Source organism: Manacus candei, unplaced genomic scaffold, assembly GCF_025592945.1.
Source record: "Manacus candei isolate 608988 ecotype Guabito, Panama unplaced genomic scaffold, ASM2559294v1 h1tg000067l, whole genome shotgun sequence".
NCBI lineage: Eukaryota > Metazoa > Chordata > Aves > Passeriformes > Pipridae > Manacus > Manacus candei.
Window position 1 is genome coordinate 1,418,992 of NW_026138115.1, and position 27,326 is coordinate 1,446,317.

The 27,326-nt window shown below is 39.8% G+C and overlaps 2 protein-coding genes across 6 annotated transcripts in view; both read right to left on the reverse strand.

Moving 5' to 3' along the window:
- BDKRB1 (bradykinin receptor B1) overlaps nt 1–26,691 on the reverse strand; it is a 36,232-nt gene extending 9,541 nt beyond the window's left edge. The window contains exon 1 of one of the 3 annotated variants that reach the window (XM_051806453.1): nt 26,600–26,691. The gene's annotated coding sequence lies outside the window, so the exon portion shown is untranslated. Of the gene's footprint in view, nt 1–7,928; nt 8,052–10,522; nt 10,549–26,599 lie in introns of those variants that run through there. The other 2 variants (XM_051806452.1, XM_051806451.1) reach the window with 2 other exon arrangements.
- On the reverse strand, nt 719–26,673 carry BDKRB2 (bradykinin receptor B2). Of its 3 annotated transcripts, XM_051806446.1 has the most exons (3): nt 26,600–26,633; nt 10,523–10,626; nt 719–3,410 (listed from the first exon to the last, which is right to left on the reverse strand). In XM_051806446.1, exon 3 carries the CDS (start codon nt 3,406–3,408, stop codon nt 2,266–2,268), a length of 1,143 nt encoding a protein of 380 aa, XP_051662406.1. In that variant the 5' UTR covers nt 3,409–3,410; nt 10,523–10,626; nt 26,600–26,633; the 3' UTR covers nt 719–2,265. The 3 variants fall into 3 exon arrangements, with proteins under 3 accessions (XP_051662406.1, XP_051662407.1, XP_051662405.1); XM_051806447.1 differs by lacking the exon at nt 10,523–10,626 and having other exon boundaries at nt 26,600–26,673; XM_051806445.1 differs by lacking the exons at nt 10,523–10,626; nt 26,600–26,633 and adding an exon at nt 7,929–8,066.
- Nucleotides 26,692–27,326: the final 635 nt, after the last annotated feature.

Sequence of the window (27,326 nt, forward strand, 5' to 3'; positions counted from 1 at the left end):
AAACCGGTTTTCCTTTTATGACAAGGTAACCCACCTAGCTGATCAAGGGAAGCTTGTTGATGTAATCTTTTTGGATTTCAGCAAAGCTTTTGATACTGTATCTGATAGGATCCTTCTGGACAAAATGTCCAGCACACAGCTGGATAAACACACCATGTGGTGGGTGAGCAATTGACTCACAAGTCGAGCACAGAAGGTAATAGTGAATGGGGGAACACCAGACTGGTGACCTGTCACTAGTGGGGTTCCACAGAGCTCCATCTTAGGCCCTGCACTCTTCAACACCTTCATAAATTATTTGGATGCAGGACTGGAGAGGATACTAAGTAAGTTTGCAGATGATACAAAACTCAGAGGAGCTGTTGACCCCCTTGAAAGGGAGGCCCTGCAGAGAGACCTTGACAAATTACAGGACTGGGCAATCACCAACCGTATGAAATTCAACAAGGGGAAGTGCTGGATTCTGCACCTGGGATAGGGCAACCCCGGATGTTCATACAGACTGGGGAATGAGATTCTGGAAAGCAGTGCCACTGAAAGGGACCTGGGGTCCTGGTTGATGGCAAGTTGAATATGAGTCAGCAGTGCCCTGGCAACCAGGAGGGCCAGCAGTGTCCTGGGGGGGCATCAGGCAAAGCATCACTAGCCGGTCAAGGGAGGGGATTGTCCTGCTCTGCTCTGCACTGGGGCAGCCTCATCTTGAATATTGTGTGCAGTTTTGGGCACCACAATATAAGAAAGATATTAAGCTATTGAAGAGTGTCCAAAGGAGGGCAATGAAGATGGTGAAGGGCCTTGAGGGGAAGCCGTGTGAGGAGCGGGTGAGGTCACTTGGTCTGTTCAGGCTGGAGAAGAGGAGACTGAGGGGAGACCTCATTGTAGTCTACAACTTCCTTGGGAGGGGAAGAGGAGGGGCAGACACTGATCTCTTCTCTGTGGTGACCAATGACAGGACCAGAGGGAATGGCCTGAAGCTGAGACAGGGGAGGTTTAGGTTGGATATTAGAAAAAGGTTTTTCACCAAGAGGGTGGTTGGGCACTGGAACAGGCTCAGGTTCCAGAGAAGTGGTCACAGCACCAAGCTTGAGAGAGTTCAAGAGGCATTTGGAGGATACTCTCAGACACATGATGGAACTCTTGGGGATGGTCCTGTGCAGGGTAGGGGGTTGGGCTTGATGATCCTTGTGGATCCCTTCCAACTCATCATATTCTGTGATTCTGTGATTTTATGAAACTCAGATCAAAAATACAGTCCAATTGGGGAAAAACTATCTCGTATTAAAATCACACAGATTAACTCTACAAATAAAATATAGGTATTATTAGAGTCTGAAAAGGCCATTCTTGAATACTTTGAACTTTGAAGACTCCTGTTATTTTCAGTTAGATTTCTAATGTAGTTGAATGGTGTTCTCCTTCATATTCTGTTTCTTCTGCTTGTGACATTACACCTCTTGTGCTGAGCTTTTATATTTACATTAAATAACATAAAAAATATTAATTATGCTTTGTGAATACTGAAAAATCAAGTCTCTGAGCTGAAGTGTAGGTATGAATGTAAATAACATTCACACATTCAAAAGGAGTGAATGTTTTCACCCCAAGGTAGAAGGGGTAAAGAATCTCCTGTTATAAAGAAAACTCAGCTAACTCCATGCAGCTGCCTACAGCTTTTCTTCCACTACTGCTTTACCTTTTTTGAGCTTCTTTCCATACATACATGCTCAGGTGACTAAGAGTTGCAAAAAGGCACCTCTTGTCAATCAAACGATCAAATAGTTTTGGATGACTGATGAGAGAAATTAAAAGCCCAGAAGATGAGCACACATAAAAATCCATGTGAATAATAATCCTAAGGGATTCACGTACCAGAACTTACTCAAATACAAGCCCCTCCCAGATCAAAAATCTGATCTAACACACTGCATGGGTACCATAAGTAGCTGCACAATCCTGACAACAGCCGGGGTTCTGTTCAGAGTACTGTATGTACATGTATGTACACCTTAGAAATGCAAACATTCCAAATGATACATGTGCCACATATTATTCAGTCATGAAAATGTAAGTAAGCTACCAAATAGGATTCAATCATGAAAAATATCCAATAATATTAGAAGCAGGTCTCTGCATGGAGTTTCCATTAAGATAAAACTGTTGATTTCCCCCACATGATGAACTCTACCACAAGTTTATTCTGTGGACTGGTAGTGGAGACTGATATGCTTAGAAGGCTTTCTTCCTGTAATATTTCCTAAAATTTTGCTATCGAGGTAATGGCAAAACAGACTTTTTCCTTGGGTATTCACTTGAAATGGAAGTTCTTAAAGTGTCCAGGGAGTTTTCCATCCGCACAGACTGTGATTTTCTGAACCTCTTTGGGAGCAAGCCCTTGTAGAATTCTGCAGCCTTCTTCTGGAAGTGCTTCCCCACAATTACATACAGGATTGGGTTCAGGCAGCTGTTGCTAAAGGCACAGTAAACAGCTATCTGAGTCAGTATTTCATTGATGTCTTCCAGGCATTTGAGCGTGGGTGAGAAGTAACGGATTGTGTCAATGAATGTGCTGATCTGAAATGGAAGCCAGCAAATGATGAACAGCAAGAGCACAGTAAGGACCAGCATGGTGGCTCTTCTCTCTGTCTGGACTGCCTTCATTTTTTGTAGCTCACTGCTGCGTAAGGCTTTGATGATTTGTATAGTGCAATAGGTAATTACACAGAGTGGGATCATGAAACCCACAATATTCAGCAAGCAGTTGTTTGTAGGCTCCCAGTAGTTGGCTGGGTAAATAAGAGCACAGGCTGTGATATTGTATTCTTCAAAATACTGTAACTTTCGAAACACCATTGTAGGTGAACACATGAGCAAAGCACATGTCCAGATTACAAAGCTATTCCATTTGGCACAGATGGTTCGTCGCATCCGTCCCAGGGACATGGTTTTCACCAAGGCCAAGTAGCGGTCAATGCTCACTAGTGTCAGGAAATAAATGCTAGAATAAAAATTCATGTAACTCATACTGTTGACAGCTTTGCAGAGAAACAGGCCAAAAGGCCATTCAAATCCATTAGAAATATTAATGGCCCAGAAAGGTAAAACACAGACCAACATTAGGTCAGCAAGTGCCATGTTTGCTAGGTAAATTTCAGCCACTGTACAACTACTCTTGTGGAAACACAGGACAGTGAGGACAAAGGAATTTTCTATTGCTCCCAGAACAAATATAAACCAGAGGAATCCAGGCTGATATTCTTGTAGCCATCTCTCTACATCTTCATTAACACATTTGTATGGATTTATCTGATCCACTCCTGAATTATTTTGGAAATCTGCTGGACTGACTGTGAGCTCCTGGGTGGTCATGTTGTACAGTTGTGTAACATTTTCAGTTGTGATGGAAACCATTTCTGTGCAAAAGAAAATAGGTGACATGAGACTGCTGCCTCTAACTTATTGCTGCAAAAGACCCAGTAAGAAAAGCTGTCTCTGCTTTTCCTAATGTTCTAAAAGTGTAGCTTTTGACCAGGCTTACAACTCCCCGTGTTGCTTTCTCACAGGCACCAGATGTACTCGCTGAAAGTTTCACAGACTGCGCTGCTGTGGACTGCATGGACCAATTTTGGGCGAGTGAAACAGAGGGGATGAAGCAACAACAAGCATTGTTATGAACATTTACCAGCTTTTATTCACTGGTACCAAGCCGCAGCAAGTCTGTGTTAATTCTTTGAGGAGGTTCATCTTTACTTTGTTTTCTTATCTCTGTATATTGATAGCCATAGTCTCCTAAAGGACAGATGTGCCTGGTATCTCACATTGTTCACTGTTAAGCTGCTGGTTCTGTGTCATATCCCTCAACATTTTACACCCTCTCCTGTAGAGCAAGAATTGGGTAGAATTCAGTGGTGCTTCCGCCCCAAAGAGCACTGTATATTTTCCCAAATGTTATGACTGACACAACAGACATTTAGTTTTGGCTCTAGTTTGCATTGAGAAAGCTGCAGGAGCAAGGATCAGTGTTTGCCAGCAGTGTGTGCCTTTCTCAGCTTCTCACCAGAATTGTCTATGTATTTCTGTCTCTGAGTTTCTGCAGCTAAGTCACAGGAGAGATCAGTGGTACAACCTTCACGCGGGAGTTCAGTTCTAATAGGTGTGCAGTGGTGAGGTTGGCAGTCTGACAGAGATAGAGACATCACATAAGCCAGGACCTGTCTGAAGTCAGGCTGCAGTCAACCAGCTTGGGTGCAAGAGCACAGTGTGAAAACCAGGTGCTGTACTGTAAATGTTCTACAGATCAGAACAGCTTGAGATCTTACAGGGAGCTATTTACAGGCATAAATGTCAGATAGGCACTTAAATGTTACCAAAACCAAACAGAAATTGAGTGTGCAACATCACTCAGTACTGACAAAATAACTGTGTTTTTTGTTGTTGTGGTCTTGGGTAATGATTGCTGAGATATTATCCAAATGCAAAATTGGCTTCTGAGATATTTTCCAAATGCAAAATTGGCTTCTCAGATATGTCCATATAACTATCTGGACTGGGTGACAGAAACACTTTATCTTTTTCCAGATCTTCGAAGTACCATTTATGTTATGGTTTGGAAGATTTTCCAATGTGTTTTTAATTAAGACACTTGTCCTAGTCAGCAGGTAAGTTGGCAGTAAAAAGGGACACGTTTGTAATTCCTGAAAGGATGGTGTTCTCATTTGTGTTTTGGTTACTGGACTTGTTGGCCGATAAGTGTCAGTGCTTAGTATGCATATAGACATTTGGTTGTTGGTTACAGAATTACTGAAAAATGGTGGTCATATTTTGTGTGCTTTGTGTTAACAAAACAGTGTAGTGCTTGAAATCAAAAGCAAAGATGAAGACCATATCTTAGTAAGTACAGTAAAGGCAGTAACAAAGGGAATCTCTCTGTAAAGTAAAATTTTAACAAGGCTGTCAGATAGAACAGGTAACTGAATAGAACAGGAAAGTGGGATTGAGAGCTTTGAAGGACAGGGCAACTTAAAATGGATTAATAAGCACAAAACATCAGCAACACATCTGTTCAACCCTTCATAACTTGAGCAAAGGACAGTATTTGTGTTAAGATGGGTAACAACACATTCTCATTCTCCAGGTTCATCCTTCCAAAACACCAGCTTTTCAAGTCCATATCTAAATGCAGGAACATATGTTTTATTAGCCTTGCCACTCTTAGAACCCCCACAGCCTAGGGACACTTGTATCCTTTTGATTACTGATGGTTTTCAACCGGCATCTGGAGAAAGGGTTTGTGGAACCCCCTTATTACACAGCACTCACTGCATGCTGTAGACACCCCTCCAGTGACTCCTGCTTTTACTGATGCTGGTTAACTGGAGCTTCTAAGTCTAGTGGATATGGAGTTATTTCTTTTATACTGACAGTAAATGCCATCTACAGTGCACGTTGCACAGCATTCCTAATATTCTGATTTATGTCCTCTTTTCTTCTTCCAGATATAAGCAACTAGTGTAGGTTGTAAATGCTTGGACTAGCAATTTTATTTTTGTTTGAACCTTTGCAGGCATAGTAGAGCACATGCACCTATGGTGCATCTTTCTGTGACTTTGTTTGTTCATATTTCAGTAGAATAGAATATTGGATAATACCAAAAGCCCCTCTGAAACCTGTATATGCTTTTCTTTATCCATTAAACCAGATTGGATTAGTCCAATGTAACCTCATTCTTGACGAGTGTGTATTGGTAGTTCATTATTACTAGGTTCTTCTTTATTATCCTCCATATGTGGATATACTGATTATTTAATATTTTGCTGTCATGATTTCCAGGTATTTAATTCCAGGTATTATTATACATAATATAATCACAGGGTATTGCTATCTGTGCCTTTTTTAAATATAAGTATTGTATTTTACCCTCTCCAGAGTTCTGAGATATCTCCATTCTTCTTGGTTTCACAAATTGATAGCAAAGATTTCTTCTCCTAATTTCTGAACCACACCAGTGTAGGTTATATACAATCCTACCACTTTACATAACTCCATGTATTTTTTAAATTGTTCCTTCCCAATTCACATACATTCACTTGTCCAAATCAATCACCTTAAATATCAAACCAGAGTTTCCATTTCTGAGAGGACTAACACCAAGCTGTCATTAAACTTTGTGTTATTCTTTTAGTTAATGCTTCCCTTTTCCTTTTGGTAGCAGGTCTAGACTTTCTTCCATTATCCTTTTATTTTTCATATATTTATAGAAATATTTTATGTTATGTCCTATGTCTCATATTAACTGCAAGTCATTTTTGTCCTGATGTTTTTAATATCTTTGATGTCCTGAATTCTTAAATAATACCTCAGATAACCATACTTTTTTCTGATTAATCTCCCTATAGCAAAGCCTGGCATCAAGGTGTTGGTATTCATCAACACTTAGATATCTCACAGCCCAACTTTTGTGGCTCTGAGAGATGCCACTAACAAATTGCAAACAGCAGTTTTAAGTCTCCCTTTCTATGTACACTGACACTTTTCACTGTAGAGAAGTACTAATGGGTGATCAACAAAAGGTCATCTGAGAACACAGAAATTCTGTTGGGTGATGCAAACAGTAGAAGCTGTTTCTTCTGCTGTCAGCAGGCTGTGAACCATCATAAAAAAGTGCTTTGAAGTTGGATTTATACACATATTTAATAAGATGCTCATTAGTAATTCAGAGAGTGGCCATAAATGCTATGTTGGCTTTTTCTATGATTTTGCCTTATTACATGACTAATAGAAAAACAATAAACAGGAATTAATTTACAGCAAATAGCAGCTCCAAAACTGCATATTCATTTATCCACATTTTCCCTGCAATTAATCTCTTTTAAATTTTGGTTTTAGAAGGGAAAACCTGGAATAATTTAAAAAGAAATTAGTTACATCATATTACTGTGGTCTAGAAACAATGTGTAGGGACTAGTTAGGAAGTGATCAAGTCCATGACATGAGACTTCTGACAACCTGCCTCCTTGGTCCCTACCCCAAGCCCTTCCATAAAGCATTGATAAAAATGGGGTGAAGAACAACATAAGGTGTGCTAATGATCAATTTAAAAATCCTAATATTTAGGGCTAAAATGATGTGCTTGTTGCTGCTCTGTATAGCACAGGAAAGTAATTTGAAGTATGTGCTTACTGAATAAATTATGATTGACAAAGCCACAACTAAGAAAAGGAAGTGATTTACCATCTTCTTATCATAGGTTGGTGAAAATAAATCTGATCCTCTCACATGTTCTCCACAAATACTTCCTGTGCAATGCAAGGCAGGCCTAATATCCCAGCAGAGACTCTTAGTAAGATTTTGTCTGACAGTTTTGACTGAAACACTGCTCAGCTGAAGTAATCTCTCATTACTGATTCTGAGGGATCCCTTTGGGGGCTGAATTTGACCCTGATGGCGTGCAGCTCCTACTGTGAGTTGCCTCCTCCTTGGCAGTCACTAACCCCACTGTCAGCTATTATCTCATGTTGTTCTAGAATATTTTTGCTAATAGCATTGGGTACAAAAGGCAATGTTTCAACAAAGGAGGGGTGCAGGGTGGGCTGTGTGGGAGGCAGTGAGCCCTGTGCCTCTTGTAGACACTACCCTTGCCAAGGGAGGAAGGCTTTGGGGTCGACTCATGCAGGGATACTTTGAGTGAGTGATGGACAGATCCTGCCAATGCTACAAATTAGGAACACTTGCAGAGGGACTGGGAAAAAAAGGGCTAATAACAGTAGTTGTTGGACTGTTGGATTGTCATTACAGGTAAGTGAAGTAGGACTCCAAAAAGATGGTGGTCACCAGTGACATAACCTGAAAGTTCTGAGGGCTGGGCAGAGTCATTAGTGCACCTTGGTATTGCCTGGTAACCCTGTGGGATGTCCTGCTGTTCAAGAACTGACCTGTACATGCTGCACTGAAGGGAGCATGCCAGAAGACAGGCATGAGTTTATCATCAAGCCAAGGAGTCCAGGAGAGTGATTAATCTTAGAATGTCATGTGTGTAGGAAAAGTATCCATGCTACAGGCATATGTGCTGGAGCCTGGAAAGAAAAGAAGGGGAATATGGTGAAAGGGAACACAAAGCCCTTGAAGGATCAAGAACTGTGAGCTAAGGAATGGAATGACAGGGTAAAAAGGGTCAGAGCTCAGTTAATGCTGCTACTGGATGGGAGCAAGCTCCAGGACAGCTTTATTCCCCAGATAGGGCATGATGCTTCAGGTGAATGTTTTTCACAATCTGTTTTGCATCAGGATGAAGCCCTACAGCTACTGAACTCATGATTCTATTAGTACCACCACTGGTGTTAATCTTTCCTTGTACTGTGCTAAACATTTACTGTAAGCTAAGATACAGTGAATAACTTAAAGTCTTATGATGTTCTCAGTCATGTGTTATGCAAGGACAAGTTCTGAAATGTGTAATAAGTGTTCAGGTTATTGCAATGTTACCTGCAATAATCTACGCTGTGGGAGTAAGGAAGGGACTTTGTAAAGCATATTTTAAAGCTGTTGTGACTTTGCTGATTACATCTTGCAGAAACAAGGTGTGAAATTTCTAATTAGTGTATTCTGAGATTGTCATAATATTAACCTTGCCAATTTAGTCCTCAGGGACAAAAGGTGGGGCCTAAACCAGATAAATGCTATTATGATGTTAACTGCTATAATGTGGTTTGCTGGAGCAAAAGAGGGAATATTAAAAAGCATGGGTACCCAGTCCTGGTGTTATCCGGCATAGTCCAATTTGCAAAGAAAAAGGAAAGAGTGGGCCAAAGGCCTCCCTTCTCCAAATGAGAGATTTCTGTGATGGACAATCATTCATGATGAATGTTGCCAAGAAAGCAGCTGTTTTCCATTCATCTCAGGGATTTCTTATCAAGGCCTTATGAAGGATAAGTATGGCACCCAGTCTGTAGCATCCTTAGCAGAATTTTACAATTACCTGGTTTCTTTTAAGTGCTGTCAGTGACCAAAAGTGTTTTCAGATGCATACAGATGGCTTGCCATACGTACATACAGCTCTATATACAGCTGGGTGTCAGTGGCACAGAGGAGTGGAAAAGCTGGGAGGACAAACATGGCTTTGAGTGAATGGCTGCAAACTGAGAGGGGTATTGGCTGACTTGTGACATGGTGCTTTTTTAGAAAACAGCTCAGCTACAGAAAGAAACAGCAAAACACCCAGGGGCTGCCACAGCCTCTCCTCTAACTTTGTGTTTCTGTGCAGAGCCAAGCCTGCTTTGATACTATGCATTTTTTTGTGTGGATTTGTCCTCCTGAACATCTCTGAGCCCAGCTTGGACAGCCAGGTGTTTGGTGGGGATGCCTATTAGCCTGGCAGCCTTGCTTCTTTATGCTAGTGTAAAAGCCCCAAATTTAACAGAGGAACTGTCAGAGCCATAAGAAGAAAAAAGGTGTCTGCCTGACAGATCTGCTGTGACTGAAATGGGAAATATCAGGAGTTTGAAAGCTGCTGTAGGTAAGGGCAGTCCTCAGCAGTGTGGTGTGTGCAAGGAAGCCCGTGTCCTGCTGAGAGTACTGCTGCTACTCTCAGGAGCTGGGAGTGTAAGCCTAATAGACTCAGTAAGTTGTTTTATTTAGTAAGAGATTGTACCAAAAGAATCTCAATGCATAATTTCTCCTTCAGCTCCACACCTACAGGTCTAGCAGGCCTGAAGCACATGTGATGGGATAGCATGAGCAAAGGTATTGCTCAGCAGGAACCCAAAGGTGTGTGGAAGATTGAGGTCAGCTTCTGTGATGGACTTACACTCAGAGCTAAGTATGAACAAAAATATAGACAAGACATTCTTTTTATAAATTCTTTACCTTCTCCATAAAGATTATTTTCAAAGACTCTATTTTAACCTCCTCTTCTTGCAACCTTTACTCTTGAAAAAAATCACCTTTGTCATCTATCCCCAGTTCACTGAGACCCTCGTTTCCATCTAATCTGAGCTCAATGAGACTGCTTGCACACCTCTCTGTGTTTGATTTGTATCTTTGCCTGGCTGAATGGGGAAAGGTAACATTATATCACTCTTGTAGCATCTCTGAAATGTGTTCCGAAACGTTCTCAGAATGTCCTTTTAATTCTGTTTTATTGTGGAGGCATTAATTATTTTTGAGAGATAAAGGAAGTGTCAGAAACATTCCTAAAATGTTCTGCTTTTACTAACCCCATGACTTTAATTTTTAATTTCCGATTTTTGTATAATGAATCTCTAATGGGGTTTAGCGCATTTGAGGTTTAGATCAGCGGACACTGTTGCGGCAATGTTAACTTAAATGTTTCCTGCTCTTCATTCACCCTTCACTGTCCCTTTTACCTTACAGCTGCCCTCACAGTTCGTGAGGCTTCATGTTGAACCAGATTCAGGAACTTGACTGGGGCAGAAATAACCTTACAAAATAAAAAGTTATTTTTAACACAAATCAAACCCATAACTTGTCAGAAAATTAAGGCAATAAAGGAAACATATAGAGGAGTTACCTCCCAAAAGTGTGATTTTTAAATACTCTTCAGTGTGTAAACTTGAAGCACACAATGGAAAGAAGCTCTCGCTCTGCAGTTGTTGTTAAGGGCGTCTACATCAACTGTGTTAGGAAAAAAAAGGAAAAAAGAAAGTTGTTCTGTTAAAACAGTTATTTCAATAAAAATGGGACTAAGGTGAGCAGAGGCTACTAATTTTTCTCCCTGGGTGGGAGATGAAGCCATTCAATCCCAATATGGTCTGTAATCAACTAAAGAAAGGTATGGAGAGAGCACAGGGCCAATCAAGTGCAATGAAGTACTTTGCATAACATTTTTTTTCCTGAGTGGAAATTTTGAATGCTCTTAGTTTAGACTCTCCAGAGTTATAATTTCCTAAAAAAAATCCATACTTTTTAGCCTTAAACAACCTGGTAAGTTATTTTTCAATGCTTTTTATACATCTCATCCAATAACTGGGATGATTCTGACAAAAGGTATTATCTCTGTGTAAAATAGTTTTAACTGAGATGGAGAAGAACAGAATGGCTGGAGAAGGTGAGAGCTGGAAGAAGGAGGAAAATATGAGCTGGTTCAGAGAGAAGTGCTGAATATATACAGGACACTTATATACAGAAAAAGGCTGGACTCATTATGAACAGGGTTTTGATTTAGTTCAGATTTGGTGGTGATATTTGAATCACAGTCTGTGTTTGACCTGTGACTTGACACCATCAATATTTTACAAACTTTTCTACTGAAAATGTCCTCCAAAATGGTCCAAATCTCACCAAAGCTGGATGTTGCTGTTGTTCTGATAGAGCAGTTTTAGTACAATAATTGTATTTAATCTGAACCAGGAAATAATAAATTTAACATTAGAGGCTGTTTCAGGACCAAAACACAGGATTTTCACTTTTCTCCAGCTATTAAATCATTAAATTTCAGCCTTGTCATTCTCAGAAGTTTTAAATACCCAGCTGGATAAAGCCCAGAGTAGCATAATCTGTAGCTGTAGCATAATTTTGTAGCTGACCCAGCTTTGAGCAAGAGGTTGTACTACAGACCTTCCAAGGTCCCTTCCAGCCTGCATTATCCTAAATTCCTTGATTTGTGCTTCTTGTGCTAATAAATGAAAATTCCAGGTAGATTAGGGCCATCAAATTAAAATCACAGAATCACAGAATAGCTTGGTTTGGATGAGACCTTAAAGATCACCTAGTTCTAACCCCCCCAACATGGTCAGGGAACCTTGCACTAGACCAGGTCACTAGTTTCTAAAAGCTGTATTTCAGCAGCAAGTGCTCTAGCTTGCTGGATTTTCCCATCTTACTGAGGTGCCCTTGTTCAATGAGGCTCCTTATGAAGCTGTGGAGGTTTTGTAGAGAGCACTGTGGGAACTGGCCTTCACTAAAGTTATTTTTTTTAATTATTTTTAATTTTGAGACACAAAACTGGCTTGTCTAAGTCACATAAGAAACCAGAGAGAAGGTTTTTTATGTTAACAGGTGTTTTCAGAGGATGACAGAAAGCAGCCTGGGTGCCAGGAAAGCAGAACCTGAGCAGCAAGAAGTTGAGAGGAGAATACTAGAGACTGTTAAATGCTGAGTTAGTCTTCTGCATCAGGACTACCATGTGCCACACTGGGATGTTGGAGCCACCTTTCAGCATGTACTGACTGTTCTGTTTACCTTTCTAGTCTTTATATTGCTTCAGTTAGGCTGTTAGAGAAGAAAGAAAATGCCAGAGAGAGAAAAAGAACTGGAATACTTAAGCAGAGACATTCAGGCAGTGAAGCAGGAGAAATGCACAGGAAATTAAAATAGAAATCTACATTTGTTGCCAAATTGGTCCGGCATAGTAATAGGGAGTTTTGCTTTTCTTTTCACAGAAGACCCGAAGAGTTGTATTCAGTGTGCATAGAGACAATTAAAAAAATTGGTGATTTTGAGGGAGAGCAACAGCCACGTATTTGGAAGGCAATTTAGGCGCTTGGATGTGGGTATTTTGGAAAGTGTAGGCTGTCTGGGATACCTGCATGGGGTTGGTATATGATACAGGACATCTGAGAGTTCTTCTAGAGACAAGCAAGATACCCTGGATTTTCTGAAGCACCCCTCCACCTTGCTGGGGCTCCTTTACCCCATGATCTTAGCACAAGCATTAGAGGGTGGGAGGCATAACTCCACTGTGAAAAAAAGAAAATCTTTAGGTGTAATAGACCACTATAGAGACTATAAATTAGAGCATTATAGTTCTAAAATGAAATGCAGAATTATAGCAGAAGCAGATATGGAAAAGAGTCTCCTGGGAATTAGTCCTTTAAAACAATCCTAGTTTTCAGAGCTCAAAACTGACGTAAAGCCTATCTATATTTTAGCATTTCATAACTGTCTCAAGGGCAACATATGCTAATAATGTTCAGCAAGAAATAACTTTTTAAATTAACCACTTTCCTTGAAGAAATATTTTCTCTTCCATCTCAGAATTATGGAGAAAACACACATTTAATCAGAAATGTGCTACCATATAGCTCTGATCATCTAAACTTCCTATTGTAATATTTACAAATGCCGTGTATTATAATAAGTAAGCAGTAATTTTACTAAGAGTATTTTTACAAATGTGAGTGGGTTCAGTCTCTCAGAAATCTTTTTCCTGTTAAAATTTCTCAGGTGATCTGTTATGAGGCTACATGAACACTTCCAGTCAATGGTGAGCACAAGGGCTAGGTGGATGCTCTTGCCTTAAAGATTTAGTTGTAGTTTTGTTGCATGTGTTAGCTCACTTAGCTGTTTTTTGGAGCTGTGTAACTCTTGTATGGAAACCTTTCACAGATCCTGGACTTCAGAAAGTATCCCATCAAAACATTGCTGTTGGTGATACATTGAGGGAGAACATTCCTTTTGCAGAGAAAGGTTGCATCAAAGCGTCAATAAATTAAAAAGAGAAAGGTATAAGCAAATAAATAATAGAAAATACCAAATCTCTTGAACACTGTTCTAGGATTGTTTTGAGGTATATCATAACATGGTGTAGTTTGGATGAAGGAATGAAATATGAGGGTAAATCCCTCATTTATTTTTCCACAATAAACCTTCTGCTAATATTAGAAAGAGTTTATCAATTAAAGCAAATGAGATCTGCCACTGTGGGTCCATCAAGAACTGAAAATGTGATGCATACAAAACCTGTACATAGTGATGTGCTCACAGCAACCATTCCCTAAGTTAAATTTAAACCTTAATAGCTGGTTTAGCATTTTGTTTTCCTGGAGATTTCTATTATGTTAATGTTGTGCAGCTTTTCCTTTCCCATTTACGCATGATGGATTAGTAAACACAGTAGAACTTCCTGTACTTCTCAGCAACTTTTATTATTGTAGAAAGAAGTTTAATTCAAAAACTATCAAACCACTCCTAAAACAAATATTACTATCTTTCACCCCCTCCCAGCACACACTCAGAAAGTTTAAGCTGTTCTGATTTACAGAGTTATTTTTTCCCCTATCTCCAGCTTTCTCAAGACAGTATATATCTATGAAGAAATGAAGTATATGAAGATCTTAAATCTAAGTGTTAACAAACATAAGTGAGTTTGTTCCTTTCTTTGTTGTCATTGAGCAGATGAAAGACCTATTTCCAAGTCTCTATTCTGTTTAACTTGGAATAAAATCTGGAACTCAGGTGATTCACATGCCTGTATACTAAGAGGCCTTGTAACAAATGTGGATAGAGCCTTTCCCAAATCTTTGTTCGTGAAGCCTAGCCATGATGATGATGATGATGATGATACTAAGAGACCACAAGCTTATTGAGTAATGTTGATTGAGAGCATTTCTCTTTATGAAGCTATTTCAAATTAGTATAAATACTTAAATAACTATTGAATCTCAATTTTTCATCTTTGGAGAATATAATGAATTGCAAGGTTTATGATATCAGTCTCACAACTCCTTCTCCCTCTCCTTGTGAATACGAAATTAGTTGCTACTCTTCTCAAGTCTTTAATTCTTCAGGAGTTTACTCCTGCTCACCCCACTCCTACCCCCTTCGACTTCATGTGACTCTGCTCCCCAACCTGGTGTCACGAGTCCCAAGAAGCTTTGTGTGTCCCTGAACCAAGATGATAACTTTCTGACTCTCCTACAGCAAAGCACGTTACTCTTGCACAACACACTTTTTCCGTGTGTGTTGTAGTGTTTACTCAAAATGTTTTGACAACTGGGAAGGAAAATATTCAGACAGGAGAAAACTGACCACAAGCTCACTCTGCAAGGCTGGCAGGGTATTTTGTTCTGTTCTTTCTGGCATTTCCCGTATAAGAACAGATAGGGTTATCCATGAATGCTCATTGTCCAAAGCTCAGCCAACAATTAGCCTTTTAACGTCAGTAGAGTGAGAAATTTGGGAGCTGCAGTGGGAATGGGATTGCAAAAGCACTGCAGGAGTGAAGAACAGTCAATCACAAGAATTCTTCCCTGAGAACTTTTTCATGGAAACTGTGGCATGGTGCAGATTCAGCCCATGCCTAGAGTTCAGGTTTGGACTAGGGCAGTCACAGGCTATGTCTGCTCTTTCAGAGATGGGGTGAGCCCTATCACTTCCGACACAACCTTATCAGTCCTCTGTGGTTTCCCATGTATATGATACTGGATCAGTCTGCTTTTGCATACTGTTGACAACATTTGTTTTCCTAAAACTCTGAGCATAACACTGAGCTTCGTGTCCATTTGCTGACTTACATTCTTTTGGGTTATCTTTACTTGATTTTCCTATTTGGTCCAAAATGATGTTTTGTATTTCATCCTTGGTAAGGTAAGGGGTACAGGGTCGAACTTTGCAAGTGGCATCAAGTTTTTTACTTCCTTTTCTCAAGTTCTTTGGTGCTTTTGTGGACAAGCACTAGCTTACAACAATAATATAAGCAGGAATGCTGCTACTTCCCTAAGCAAGCGTTTTAAATAATGCCAGGATAGGGCTCATCCCTGAATGCACTTGTTTAAGATTCTTACTCAGTCCAGCCTTCAGACTGAGTGGCTGACCTTCTCAAAGACACAGACAGAGGAGATGCAGAGGAAAATAAAGAGATGAAGATGGCAGATGCAAGTCATGGGCCCTTGCAAATTTGCAAGTAACACAGGTGAAGGGGAATGGAAATGTGCTTGATGGAGACAGTGCTGTCTGGGGCCCTGATTATTTCTAGGTAGAAATAAGTAAAGAACAACAATACACTTGGTTTGTAGTGTGGGTGAAATAAACTCAAAACCTGGTCTTATTTGCTGAGACTGACAAAACACCCTAGTTTCCATCATTAACTGAAAGGCTTCTTCCAACTGGGGCAATGATCAGATTATGGTTTGCTCACATTTTTCATCTCTGCAGAGTTTACACTCAACATTGGATCTATTCCTGAGAAGATGATAATTTATTAACTTAATTTATTCCTGTTCCTAGCTGGTTCAATGCCTAGCTTGATAATATCTACCCCCATTGCACTGTCTTCCAAATAACAGTGGGTGGAAGTCAGCCAATCTGCACATTTGTCCAGCAAAAGTCCTGCTTGCAGTGAAAATAGCATGCCTTTGTCCCAGGAATCACATAGGGACCATTGGGAAAACCTAAATCTTGCCCTGGGGCTGAAATCTTGCACGTCCCTTAACCCTGCTGCATTCATGGTGTCTGACTACAAAGCTGAAGACAAATGAGAGATTATAAACTTCCTGAGTTGTATGATATGACATGTAGATTTACCAGGTTGGAACCTGGACAAAGGAGGTTGTATTCACTCCCCTGAGCATTGCAGGCACCACAAGAATTCTGTGTTGCAGACAAGGGGTTGCTGTATCCCATCACCACTACAAAATTCAGAGCTTAACACACTAGCAGTCTGAGATCAATTTAATATCCATTGTAGGAGTTCGATTCCATGTGAAACAGCAGGCCTGATGGTATCAAACAGTATAATGTGCCTCTCAACTGGCAGACAATACCCTGAGCCCACTGAATAGCTAAGCTAATCTGTATCCAGTGATAAAGAAATAAAATGCTTGTGATTTTATCAAGAGTAGCTTGTGCAGCTAGATTATATTTCTTTGTTAAAATGAGAATTTCCTGCTTTAGAAAACAACCTTTCCTGAAACCCAGACAGATCAAAACTATTGCAAGTACTGGGCAAAAACCAGATAAGCTGGAAAAAAAAAAAAGTGAATTTTCAAGTGGCTTGATGACAGTTTTTGGTAGGTGTCTTGGAGGAGCTGTTCTTAGGGTGGGTTATCAGAACTGGTCTTGGGGTTCAGCTAGTTGAGTAGTTACAGGCTTGATCTCAGTATGAAAGACAGGAGAGCACTGAAGTGGTGTGCCAGTGACAAGGTGCTTGATATCTTCATTACAGAGAACAATGGGAATACTCTGCAGAAAGAAATGAACGATATTAGTAGAGCATCGGGGGGAATTATAAGATGAAAAAGCTGTAAATCTTGAAGCATATCAGTTCCCCAAGAAGACATGGTAACTGATGCTTCTTTATTCGCCTTGCTGTAGTGGAGGCACAAAAGAGTTGTTCAGCAGTGCACAAACCTCCACTTAAGTCTCCCTCACTGACATGCACGTGGATGTTCTCTAAAGCTTTGCACTGGCTGCATTACTCCCACCAGATCTCATCAGCTCAGTTTAGCCACTCCTTTCTCTTAGCAATTGAAATACTGCTCTTTTCCCTGGATAGCAGCATTAGGTTCTCATGACTAGGTAAAATGTGAAGGTCTAATGGCTAAATAGTGTTTGTCAGTAGTGGTCCCTTTGAGCATTAAATACTTAATAGAGTGATTTGCCTTTCAGATAAACTGGCTCTGTGCCCTGAAAGCACTTTGCTTCTAGCACCTCGAGAACATTTTGGCAGCCATTTATGAAAAAAGCAGAGATTTGCCATCTCCAGTGCCTACAATCACTATGTTTCTACTGTTGTCAAGTATTTGCAATAATGCAGCATTTCCTGCACATATTCACCCCCGTCTTTCGCAAGTATGGCTTTTGAGAGAAACCCAACTGTCTCCAATAGCAAATATCAGAAGCTCACAGAACGTGTGGCTGACTGGTTGTTGTTCCAAAGTCTAATATCAATTTCTTTGACAGCTACTGCTTTCCTCATTTCCTATCATTCAGGTAACTGATTATTTTACTCTGTTGTATTTTTCTGAAAAACACATTTGCAACTACAAAGTCATCCCTGTCAGCAGCTAGAAATGTTTCAGTCACTACTGCTGTTTCTACTGCTGAGCCACATACTGATGGGTCTCTGCAAGCAGAGTCTTTAGCATGGAAGGCATCACAGGCAGAATCAGTCCTTCCTGTAAATTAGTAATAATGCCTTGTGTTCTCTTAATGTCTTTTACTGAAAGGACATATGGATGGCTTCACTGAGTAATGGTGTAATTTTCGAACAGTACATTGGGCTCTGACAACAGAATAGGCTAGAAAGTATGATTAACTGTATAATGTTTAAGTAAAATTACATCTTTAATTTCAAGCAGGTGGAATTCAGAGGAGGTGATATTTACCCAGGTTGTTCAAGTTAGCACCCCTAATACATGGGCTTCTGAGGAAGGTCCTAGTTTAATTTAGAACCTCTGACAACAGCTACACTAAAGCAGTGTAGCTACCAGATTTTAGCTTCCTAAATAGTTTTTCTCATGGACCACGCCAGAGATTGATCCTCAGCATCACTAATTTGTATCATGGAAGGCAGTACAAGCATGACACAGTACTTATTGTCTAAATGGCAGGTTGTTTTTACTAAAAGAATTGGAGCTTTTTATTTGTTTGTTCGTTTTGAGTTTCATGTTCTTTTAAGAGCTAAAAGCAGAGTGTGGCATCGCAAGCAATGGTGAGTTCCCCTCTCAAGGAGAAGCCTAGGCTGTAGCGTGCCTCACTTCTTGAATGATGAACTTCAGAAAGTCATTTTGCTTTGCCCTTCCTAGGTCAAACACATCCTGCTATAGTATCTCTTGAGCAGCTGGGACAGTCATTTCATATTATTTTCATGTATTTGCTTCTCACTTAGCCAGTACATGAAGCATTTGCAATTGGAAAGAGGTTAGTTTTCAGTTAGCATGGTTGGAAATCACCATAGTGCGTGTATTGTAAAGAAAAGCTCAAAGACAGATGTACATGTTGGAAATGGTGTGTGTGAGTAACTATGGTGAATTTCAAACAGTGTTGCAATTACCTTGATAGTAACAGCAGATAAAACCTGGATCCAAACAGAGTCTGTTTTTCTGCTGAAAACCCAAGGGTACTCTAGTTCTTAAGTGGGAATGCACCCTATCTCTATTGGAAGAACTAAATATTCAAATGCATACTGATAGGGATTTGGTGATTAAACTGTACTAACATGGATGTGGCTTTCAACACTGAGAGGTCTGGAAAGTTCAGGACACTTCTCCAGCTGAGAAGTAGTGTGATTTACAGTGCTGATTTACAAGAGTCAGTGTTTGGATTACATTTTTATTTTTGCCTTTTCAGGCTTTGCCAGTGTGTTGAAATTATACTGTGCATTAATTTATTGTTATCCCTTTGTTAGCAGTAGGAGATGCCAGAGCCTTGCTGGAACCTGGTGCAGACAGTTTGTTTTTCGCTCTGTATACATGGGGTTTGAGCACTGGTATTCACAAAGAAGATATGTCTATCTGCTCTTTCCAGAATGTCAGACCCAACAAAAAAATACAGGATAACAATCTAGTCAGAGAGACAGATTCCTTTAGTGTATGCCACAGCTGCTACAAAGAACTATCATACCCAAAACTAAGAAAAAGGAAAGGTTTAGCATCTTTGTTGTTGACACGGACAGTGGAATCAAGTGCACCTTCAGCAAGTTTACCAATGACACCAAGCTGTGTGATGTGGTTGACACACTGGAGGGAAGGGATGCCATCCAGAGGGAAGGGAGGCCGCCCAGAAGGAACTTGACAAGCTTGAGAAATGGGCCTGTGAACCTCATAGGGTTCAACAAGGCAGAATGCAGAGTCCTGCACCTGGGTCAGGACAACCCCCATTATCAATACAGGCTGGGGGATAAACAGATTGAGAGCAGCCCTGCCAAGAACTTGGGGTTGCTTGTGGGTCAGAGGCTGGACATGACCCAGCAATGAGCACTTGCAGTCCAGAAAGCCAATTGTATCTTGGGCTGCATCAAAAGGGGAGTGACCCAAGAGGGAGGTGATTGTGCCTGTCTAGTCTGTCACAGTTAATGGATCACGCTTTCTAGTACTTCACACGTGTTACGACAGCTATGTAGGAGATATTTTTTGAAGTGTTAGAGGAGGGGAATTTTCTCTTCCTATTAAAATGACTATCAAAAAAAGAAAATTTCCAAAGAAACTGATTTTAAAAGAGAGATTTTTCACAAAAGATTTGGGCAATGCAACAGAAAATATTTTGAAGATGTCATTTCTGGTTTTGAGCAGAGGAGAAGATGTACTGACTGCCCACAGCTCAACAGGAGACCCAGATCCACTCTTGCTCTTTTTGGCCAACTAAGAGTTTAATATCTTTACAAAGTGGAGCAGTTCCAGAAAAAAAAGATAGAATGAAGAAGTCCAATTCACTATAGTTTATCCCCCAGGCACTTGCTTAAGAAGGAAGATGTCTCTTTCAAAATCCCTTATCTGTGCTCCCCATTCCCAGGCAGATTTATCCTCTGTGTGGATTTGTTCTGTGTTTTGTTTTCTTGCTTTTGCTAAAAATGTCAAGACTCTTTACCAATTTTTCTCTGAAACTGGAATTTTATCTTCTGACCGAGTTTGTTAATTTTGAAAAATGTTGTGATTAAAGTTAATCATGTCACCCTTGAATTTGTGTACCATCACTTTTGCCACTACTATAGAACATAAAGCGCTGTGTAGAATTGCATGCGACAGTTTTCTGCAGCAGGCAGCAAAGGCTCATGGCAGGATGTCAGGGCAGGAACAAGTGACAGAGAAATGAGTGGATGTGAGTTCTGGAAGGGAACATAATGTTGCTAAGGGAAACAGAGGAGAAACGCTGCTGCTGGGAAGAAAGGAAGGATGAAGAAGGATAAATGCTGATGTTGGAGTGGAAGGAAGGAAGAAGGGAAAAAGAGGGGTATAATTTCCCAAGACAGAAAAGGGTTCCAAACCAAACAACAAATAAGGGTTCCTGCCCGAGTCAGGTATATGCTTTACCTGGGATTTTCATTTAAAATATTAGAAAACTTAGATAGTTTACACAATATGGATCTCTATTTTACCCAACTTCAAAATAGTCCAAAATCTGAAATTGTTTGATTCTTGTGTTTAGAGTCAAACTTCTCTTTGACTTTTTAGAGTTATTTGACCTGAGTCCATTTATTCTAAGGCAAACCTTATTAATATGTTCCATGCAACATTTTTTTAAAACCATAGACAAATGTACAGTGGAAACTGCTTAACCTTTCTACAGTGATACATGATGCAAAGTGTAGCAGAACGAAGCTCTAGATGCCTCAGACCATATCAACTGTGGTATGATTCGAATGCCAATTTGTAGACTAAATGTATTGTGAAGAATACATTGTATTCTAAATGTATTGTAGAAGAAAAAAAAAAATTGCTGTCTTACATTTCCAAAAAAGACTACTGCCAAAATGTTGCAGGAAACACCTACACAAAACTGACTGTACTTTGCTACTTCTACTTCCTTCTACTTCTGGGAAATGTCCCTTTTGCTGAGCCAGCTGACTGTAATTTCTGGGCTATAAGGTGACTCTTTTAATGAAAAAAAAGTTTCTGAGAAGAATGATGTAAGTAGAAGGTGAGAGCACATAATTGTCTTATATGACCTGCCTGCACATGCTGTTTTTAAAAAAATGCACATTTAATAAATTAAGACTTCTGTGACCAATATCCCAGCCATTAAAGAAATGCATTCATGTCTAATTCATTATGACTACTTCAACCAGGTTGGAATAGTATCATTTTGAAAATGAACTTGCAACTCACAGAGGACAAAAAAAAAAAAAAAATAGAATAAAATTATTGAGAAAGCTCTTAAGTTTTGAACTGGTGCCCTTGTTCTTGTAAATGGCTATTCCAAATTCTCCACCTTATTTGAGTTTGCTATTTACGGTAAATCTCTACACAGATTGAAGGCTTGGAAGCAGATAACTGCATTTACTTGTTTATCTGCCCATGAGTAATAGTTCCAGATCTTCATGACTTGGAAATTTTGGCATTTACTGAAACAAATAAAAAAGATTCTTGCCCAGACAAAGAAAAATAAATAAACAAATGGAACTCTCTTGATCCTAATGGATGGACATATCAGAAACCTCTGATGAAAATATTTGTTCATTGTTTTGTAAAAGGCAAAAAATCTGGGAGGAAAGTGGTGAAGGCTCCATGTAGGATTGTCTCCTAGTAACGTGTAGGACAGGCCTGCATGGATAATGTTATTATGCAAAAGGACATGTATTTTACATCTCTGACAAGATGCTAGCAAATCTATATACGTGTTTGTCCATATGGGTGAGTATATATGTGTGTGTCTGTATATACATCTGTGTGTGTATAGAGAGGGAGGAGATGGAATTTCCACAAAGCAATTATTTCCTAGTCACCTTTAGTGCCTCAAAGCATTTTTCTGCCCTTTTGCTGTGTATTCTGGGAGAAAGTGACTTGTGTGCTCTCCCAGCACTAGAAGGACCAGGCACGGCAAACCTCCCTAGGTGATGCCAAGGAGAATGGCCATCTATGAACTGGTCTTGAGCAGGTAAAACAGGATCCTGCATGAGGAGCATGTGAGAGGGCTCTCCAGAGTACAAACAGTGTCTGGAGGGTTTGTTTTAGGTGACAGCCTGAAGAAAAGAAATAAGAAATTCATCCTTGAGCTCAGGTATCACAGACTCAGATGAGACCATTATAATAAATAACCTGATGACACTAGACTGGTTGTAAGATTCACTGGCCGAAGTTCAGCCTTGAACTCAGGCTATACAGTTACAGAGGCTAAAATTTGATTTGGAGTGTATTTTGTGTCCCAGAAAAAAGTTTACCTGTTGTGATAAGTAAGGGAAGAGATATGGCACAAGTTTCTTTCTAATCTTCTGATTTGACACCTAGGAAAACAAGCCTTTCACAGACCTTTCACTCTGGAGAATGAAACCAGAAAAAAAGGATGTGTCAATGAAATGTTCGTTAAGCAGGCTATCAGTAAGCAAATCAATCTTCTCTGCTGATAGATCTGTAAGACCTCATCTGCTATACACTGTCATTCCTCTGCTGATGCTGATTTGGATGGCGCTGAGAGCATTCAGTCCAGCTGAGGCTCTAGCCTATACCACCTTTTTACATCTTTTCATCTGTGTTTTTTTCCACAGTCTACCAAGTAGGACCAGGAGCACTGCTCTGCAGACACTGCCATATACTGTCTGTGTTACACTGATGCCCAGAGGCTTCAGGTACAATCAGTGTGCAAAAGTCGTGCAAGCAGAGGGACAAGCTGTGCCTCAAGGAGTTTATAATCTAAACAGAAGCCAAATGTAATACAGAGAGTGTAGAATATAGCTTATAGAGAAAGACTGTTGGAGAAAGAGGTGAGAGGTACACGCAGAGAGAAAAGCTACAAACACATACTGCAATATTTCTGTCTTCCTACTTACCTATTTAAGGATCAGGTCCCACCCTTGAATTGTGAAAGTGTAACAATTGCTTTTTTAAAAAATGAAACACTTCCTCTTTACTGGCCTGCCCACGCTCTGCAGGTAGCTTACCCTTCACATGAGGAAAGTGGCTTGGGTTATTGCTGTGCTCCATGTGTTTGTGTAGAGGGATCACATCACCCTTCTGGAAGGGAACCTTTTGTAACCCATGACACTTCAGAGCAGAAGCCCTTCTGTCAGACAGCTGATAGGAAATCTTACAGTCATGGCAAAGAGACAGACCACCTCCAGACATCGGGGTGAGGGTCCCAAAAAGGTTACCTGCAGTGTACTCCCTTCTACCAAAGCAGGAACAATGGAAGAGGAAAAGCACCTGTGGCCATCTCTGCCTCTGGGAACGCATGTATAAATTTTGTTAACGTTAAAGAGACCTGAACCTCTAGTCATAGCTCACTCACCATTTTTTTTGTGGATTTTAACAGTAATCTCAGATAACACAAGTGGGAAAAATGGACTTCTGCATTTTGACATTTTCTGCAAATTAACCATAGTCTGAAGTGTGCCTTTGCAACACTATCACCACTCTGGCATACCTTAGTGTGCAAAGCTCAGTACTAATGAATCTGCAAACCTGGATAATCAGATTTGTTTGCAGGGATCACACAAACCAGCCAAACCCTGCTGAATCAAGTTGAGGAGCTAACATATAGGGGAATTAAATACAGAACAGCAGCAAAAGTAAGTCAAGTCCACCCTTTCAAGGAACATCAAGAGTCCTGAAGTATTTTGGTGAAGTTTGATACAGCAGCTTTGCCACAATGTTTGAATGTTTTGGACTTGCTTATCATCAGACTGAAGACACATGCTTTCAACAGGCAACTTTACTCCCTGTGTTTCTCTGGTCTGTATCCCATTTGCACCTGTTCTCCAGTGTTTAACTCCTTAATGGGGTGTTGGACCATGACCAGGGTCCCTCAGAATCCATTCATTAGCTTTACTTCTAAGTAAATGAGGTGTCACCACCGTGGCGATCACTAGCAGTTACAACTTCATCTGTATGAAGACAACCTGCAGAGCACAAATTCAGAGTTGCTCGGGTGCTCTCATCCTCTGTGCTTTCCCACTGAGGTTGAGCCTACCTACCTCAGGGCTGTGACAGTTCTGGGATGCCCTCTCCTCCCTCTTAATCCCAGGGGAGAAGCTGATTGAGCCATCTGCCTGCCACCCACTGGGTTTGTGAGTGAGCACCCAAAGACTGCGCTGTAGGGTGTGATTCTTTTGTAGCTACCCACTCACCCAGAGTCACCCCGGTTACAGAGGGCTGGCAAAGGACAGCTTTTGTCTCCACTTCAAAGTACTCTGTTTCTTTACGGCTGTGTGTCAGCCAGGCAGACACATAACTTTTCAGCTCACTTCCTGAAGTATGCTAAATGCAAGAAGGAAGAAAGATAAACCTTTAGATAAGGTAGGGGAAATACAACTGCATGAAACACTGACAGGGAGTTTTAAAAAAACATGAGGGACAAGAGAACAAGGCTAATGTGTAATTTTAAAGAAAAGTGAAGGTTTTAGCTAAATGGTATTTTTCTCAGATTTTTTTTTTTTATTTTAACTTCATACTGATTAGCATTGCTAACGAGTTCAGGTGTACTCCTGTTGATTTGGCTACTGAGAGGGAATTTGTTTTGAAAGCAAAGCTCTATTTGCTGATAAGTTTTCCTGGACTTGCAATATGCTCTTTGCTTTTTTTTTTTTTTCCTACTGTAATTTTGGAAACAGTGGAATTTAGGCATCTAAGAGATTTTTACCCCCTTCTTTCCGTGAAAAACAGACTATCAAACACTGGCTATTCTTAAACAAGTTTTAGGGTTGTCATAATGAATGTGCTAAAATTCTCCCAAATTCCTTTTGTTTTCTGCCTGAGAAAATACTTCAAATATTACCTAGCTATAAGAATTTTTAAAGCTCTTTTCCTGTTCAAGAATGAGGTGCTAATTTTGGGAAGCTTAAATTCAGTAGGAAAAGCTGTTCTTTTGTTAGATTGTCGGTACAAAATGTTCAGGTAACTCTGAGTAACTCAATTAGTCTTGTTCTAGCATGTGCTCAGAGGCCCAGTGGAAAACTTGACAAAGATTTTCTGGAGGCATCTGTGCTCTGGTTATTTCAAGGTCTTAATTAAATTTGGTGTGTTTATCCTTTCTCTTTGTGTTTTCACTGTTCATACTGAAAACAAGACAAATATATTTGTAAGTCTACCAATGATCCTGAAGTGCTAAGATGCTTCCCTAATTTTTTTCTTGGTGATTGCACATTCTCAGAGAGCAGCAGGCAAGCTAAAAAACATATGACTGATATTACTCAATATGCTCATACTTCAATACTAGAGACTCAGCTGTAAAAATAGAGGTGTTTTTTTTTTCCTAACTGTTTTCTAGCTTTTTAAGAAAATATGTACAGGTGTTTATGATAAAAGTATCTTAGGAAATGGCATCTGTAAGATTACACACAGCACATAAAACCAAGAATTTTAATGCCAAACTATTTGAACAATTTTGACTTTATGGCTATTTACTATTATTATGCTAGGACAGCTTCTTAAGATACTGAGTAATGGAAAATGAATAGTTAAAAGTATAACATATATTTCAACTTTTCCTCTTTCTGTTACGTGATTCTGATTACAATCCCAGTTCTAAGCTTTTCTTTATGTTTATCAGCATCTTCTAAATCATGTTCCTACTGCAATTTTTTATTTGCATACAGATGTTAGAAAGAACCTGATAGTGTAGCTTAAAGGTCATCCAAACCTTTGCTTCTTCTTTAAAAACTTTAAAGGTTTAGCTTTTGCCATTCAAACCATTCAGAGACAGGTTAGCAGCATAAGATACACACCCACACACACTCTCACATCCTGCCCAACAAAGTTTACAATCAAAATAGTAAATAGAGAGAAAATTATCAGTATGTACAGAAAAGAATTGCCTCTGGCTTCTCCCTATTACTTTGTAGGTAATTTCCTCAGCTGAAAACAAAGTTAGCTGCTTGTACTTTCTGATTATTGTTGTGTGATGAAAGAAACTGTTCCCATAGTATGATTACAGACATGAAATATTTTCTGGACAGGAGAAATCCTTATCGTCCCATAGCCTGTACACTAGATGGTATCTGAGGGAGGTGAAGCACCCTGTGTTTTTGATACATTGGGTAATTTGAAATAAAGCATTTTTCTGTAAACTCTACCGTTATGCAAACCCTGAGAAGTTATAAAATTACATTAGCAATAATTATTTTTCTCCTCTGTGTTCCCGGAAAAACAACAACATCAGATCTTTTGTCACTGAACCAGAAACATTAAGAATTCAATTAGTCGTTTTCAAGAAGAAAAAAAGCTACATTGATTTTAAATAATAAGAAATTTTCGTATGTAAGAGAAGTGGAAAAACATACCTTGACTGCAAATTCACTACTAAGCAGACACAAATGTGTGAAGTGCAACACGTCTCTGGGAACAGCCAAGCTCCTTCTGTAGTATGAATGAGTCTAACTTCTGGTTTTACTGCCCCTCCCTGAACATAGCAGACTCATCCCTCTGCTGATGACATCATACTCCTGGATTTTCTCCCATACTGTATTTTAAAAGCAATGTTTATCTACTGTACCCAGTTTGAGACCACTGATATTTTAATATGGGCAGTAAACAACATAAACATGGCTAAAATACTGATATGCCCCAGTGTGTGTATAAAACACTCATGTGTTTGCATAACAGCTTCCAGAATTGTGCGTGAGCATGTACTCACAAACACAGAGTTCTTATCCTGATTTTGGCAAATGGCATGTGCATATTTTATTGGTGTTAGACACAATCAAGAGCTAAACAAGTCAGCTTTTAGGAGGACTTGGATCTTTAAAACAGAAAACATCAAATATCTTATTTACAGTCTAAGATACTTTTTTTCCATGGGAAAAATATCTGAAAGACACTGCTCTTCCTCACCCAAAATCACTGACTACTCAATCTGCTGAGAACTAGTACAGAATCCAAGTACCACTTAAAGATTTAAATTGGACCAAAGTTTCTTCAAGTTTATGGATGAAATATCTATGTGAATCAGAATTATAGTCAAAAAGTGAAGCAGAGCCCTTTTCTTACTGCACTGACTTTTATTCTGGA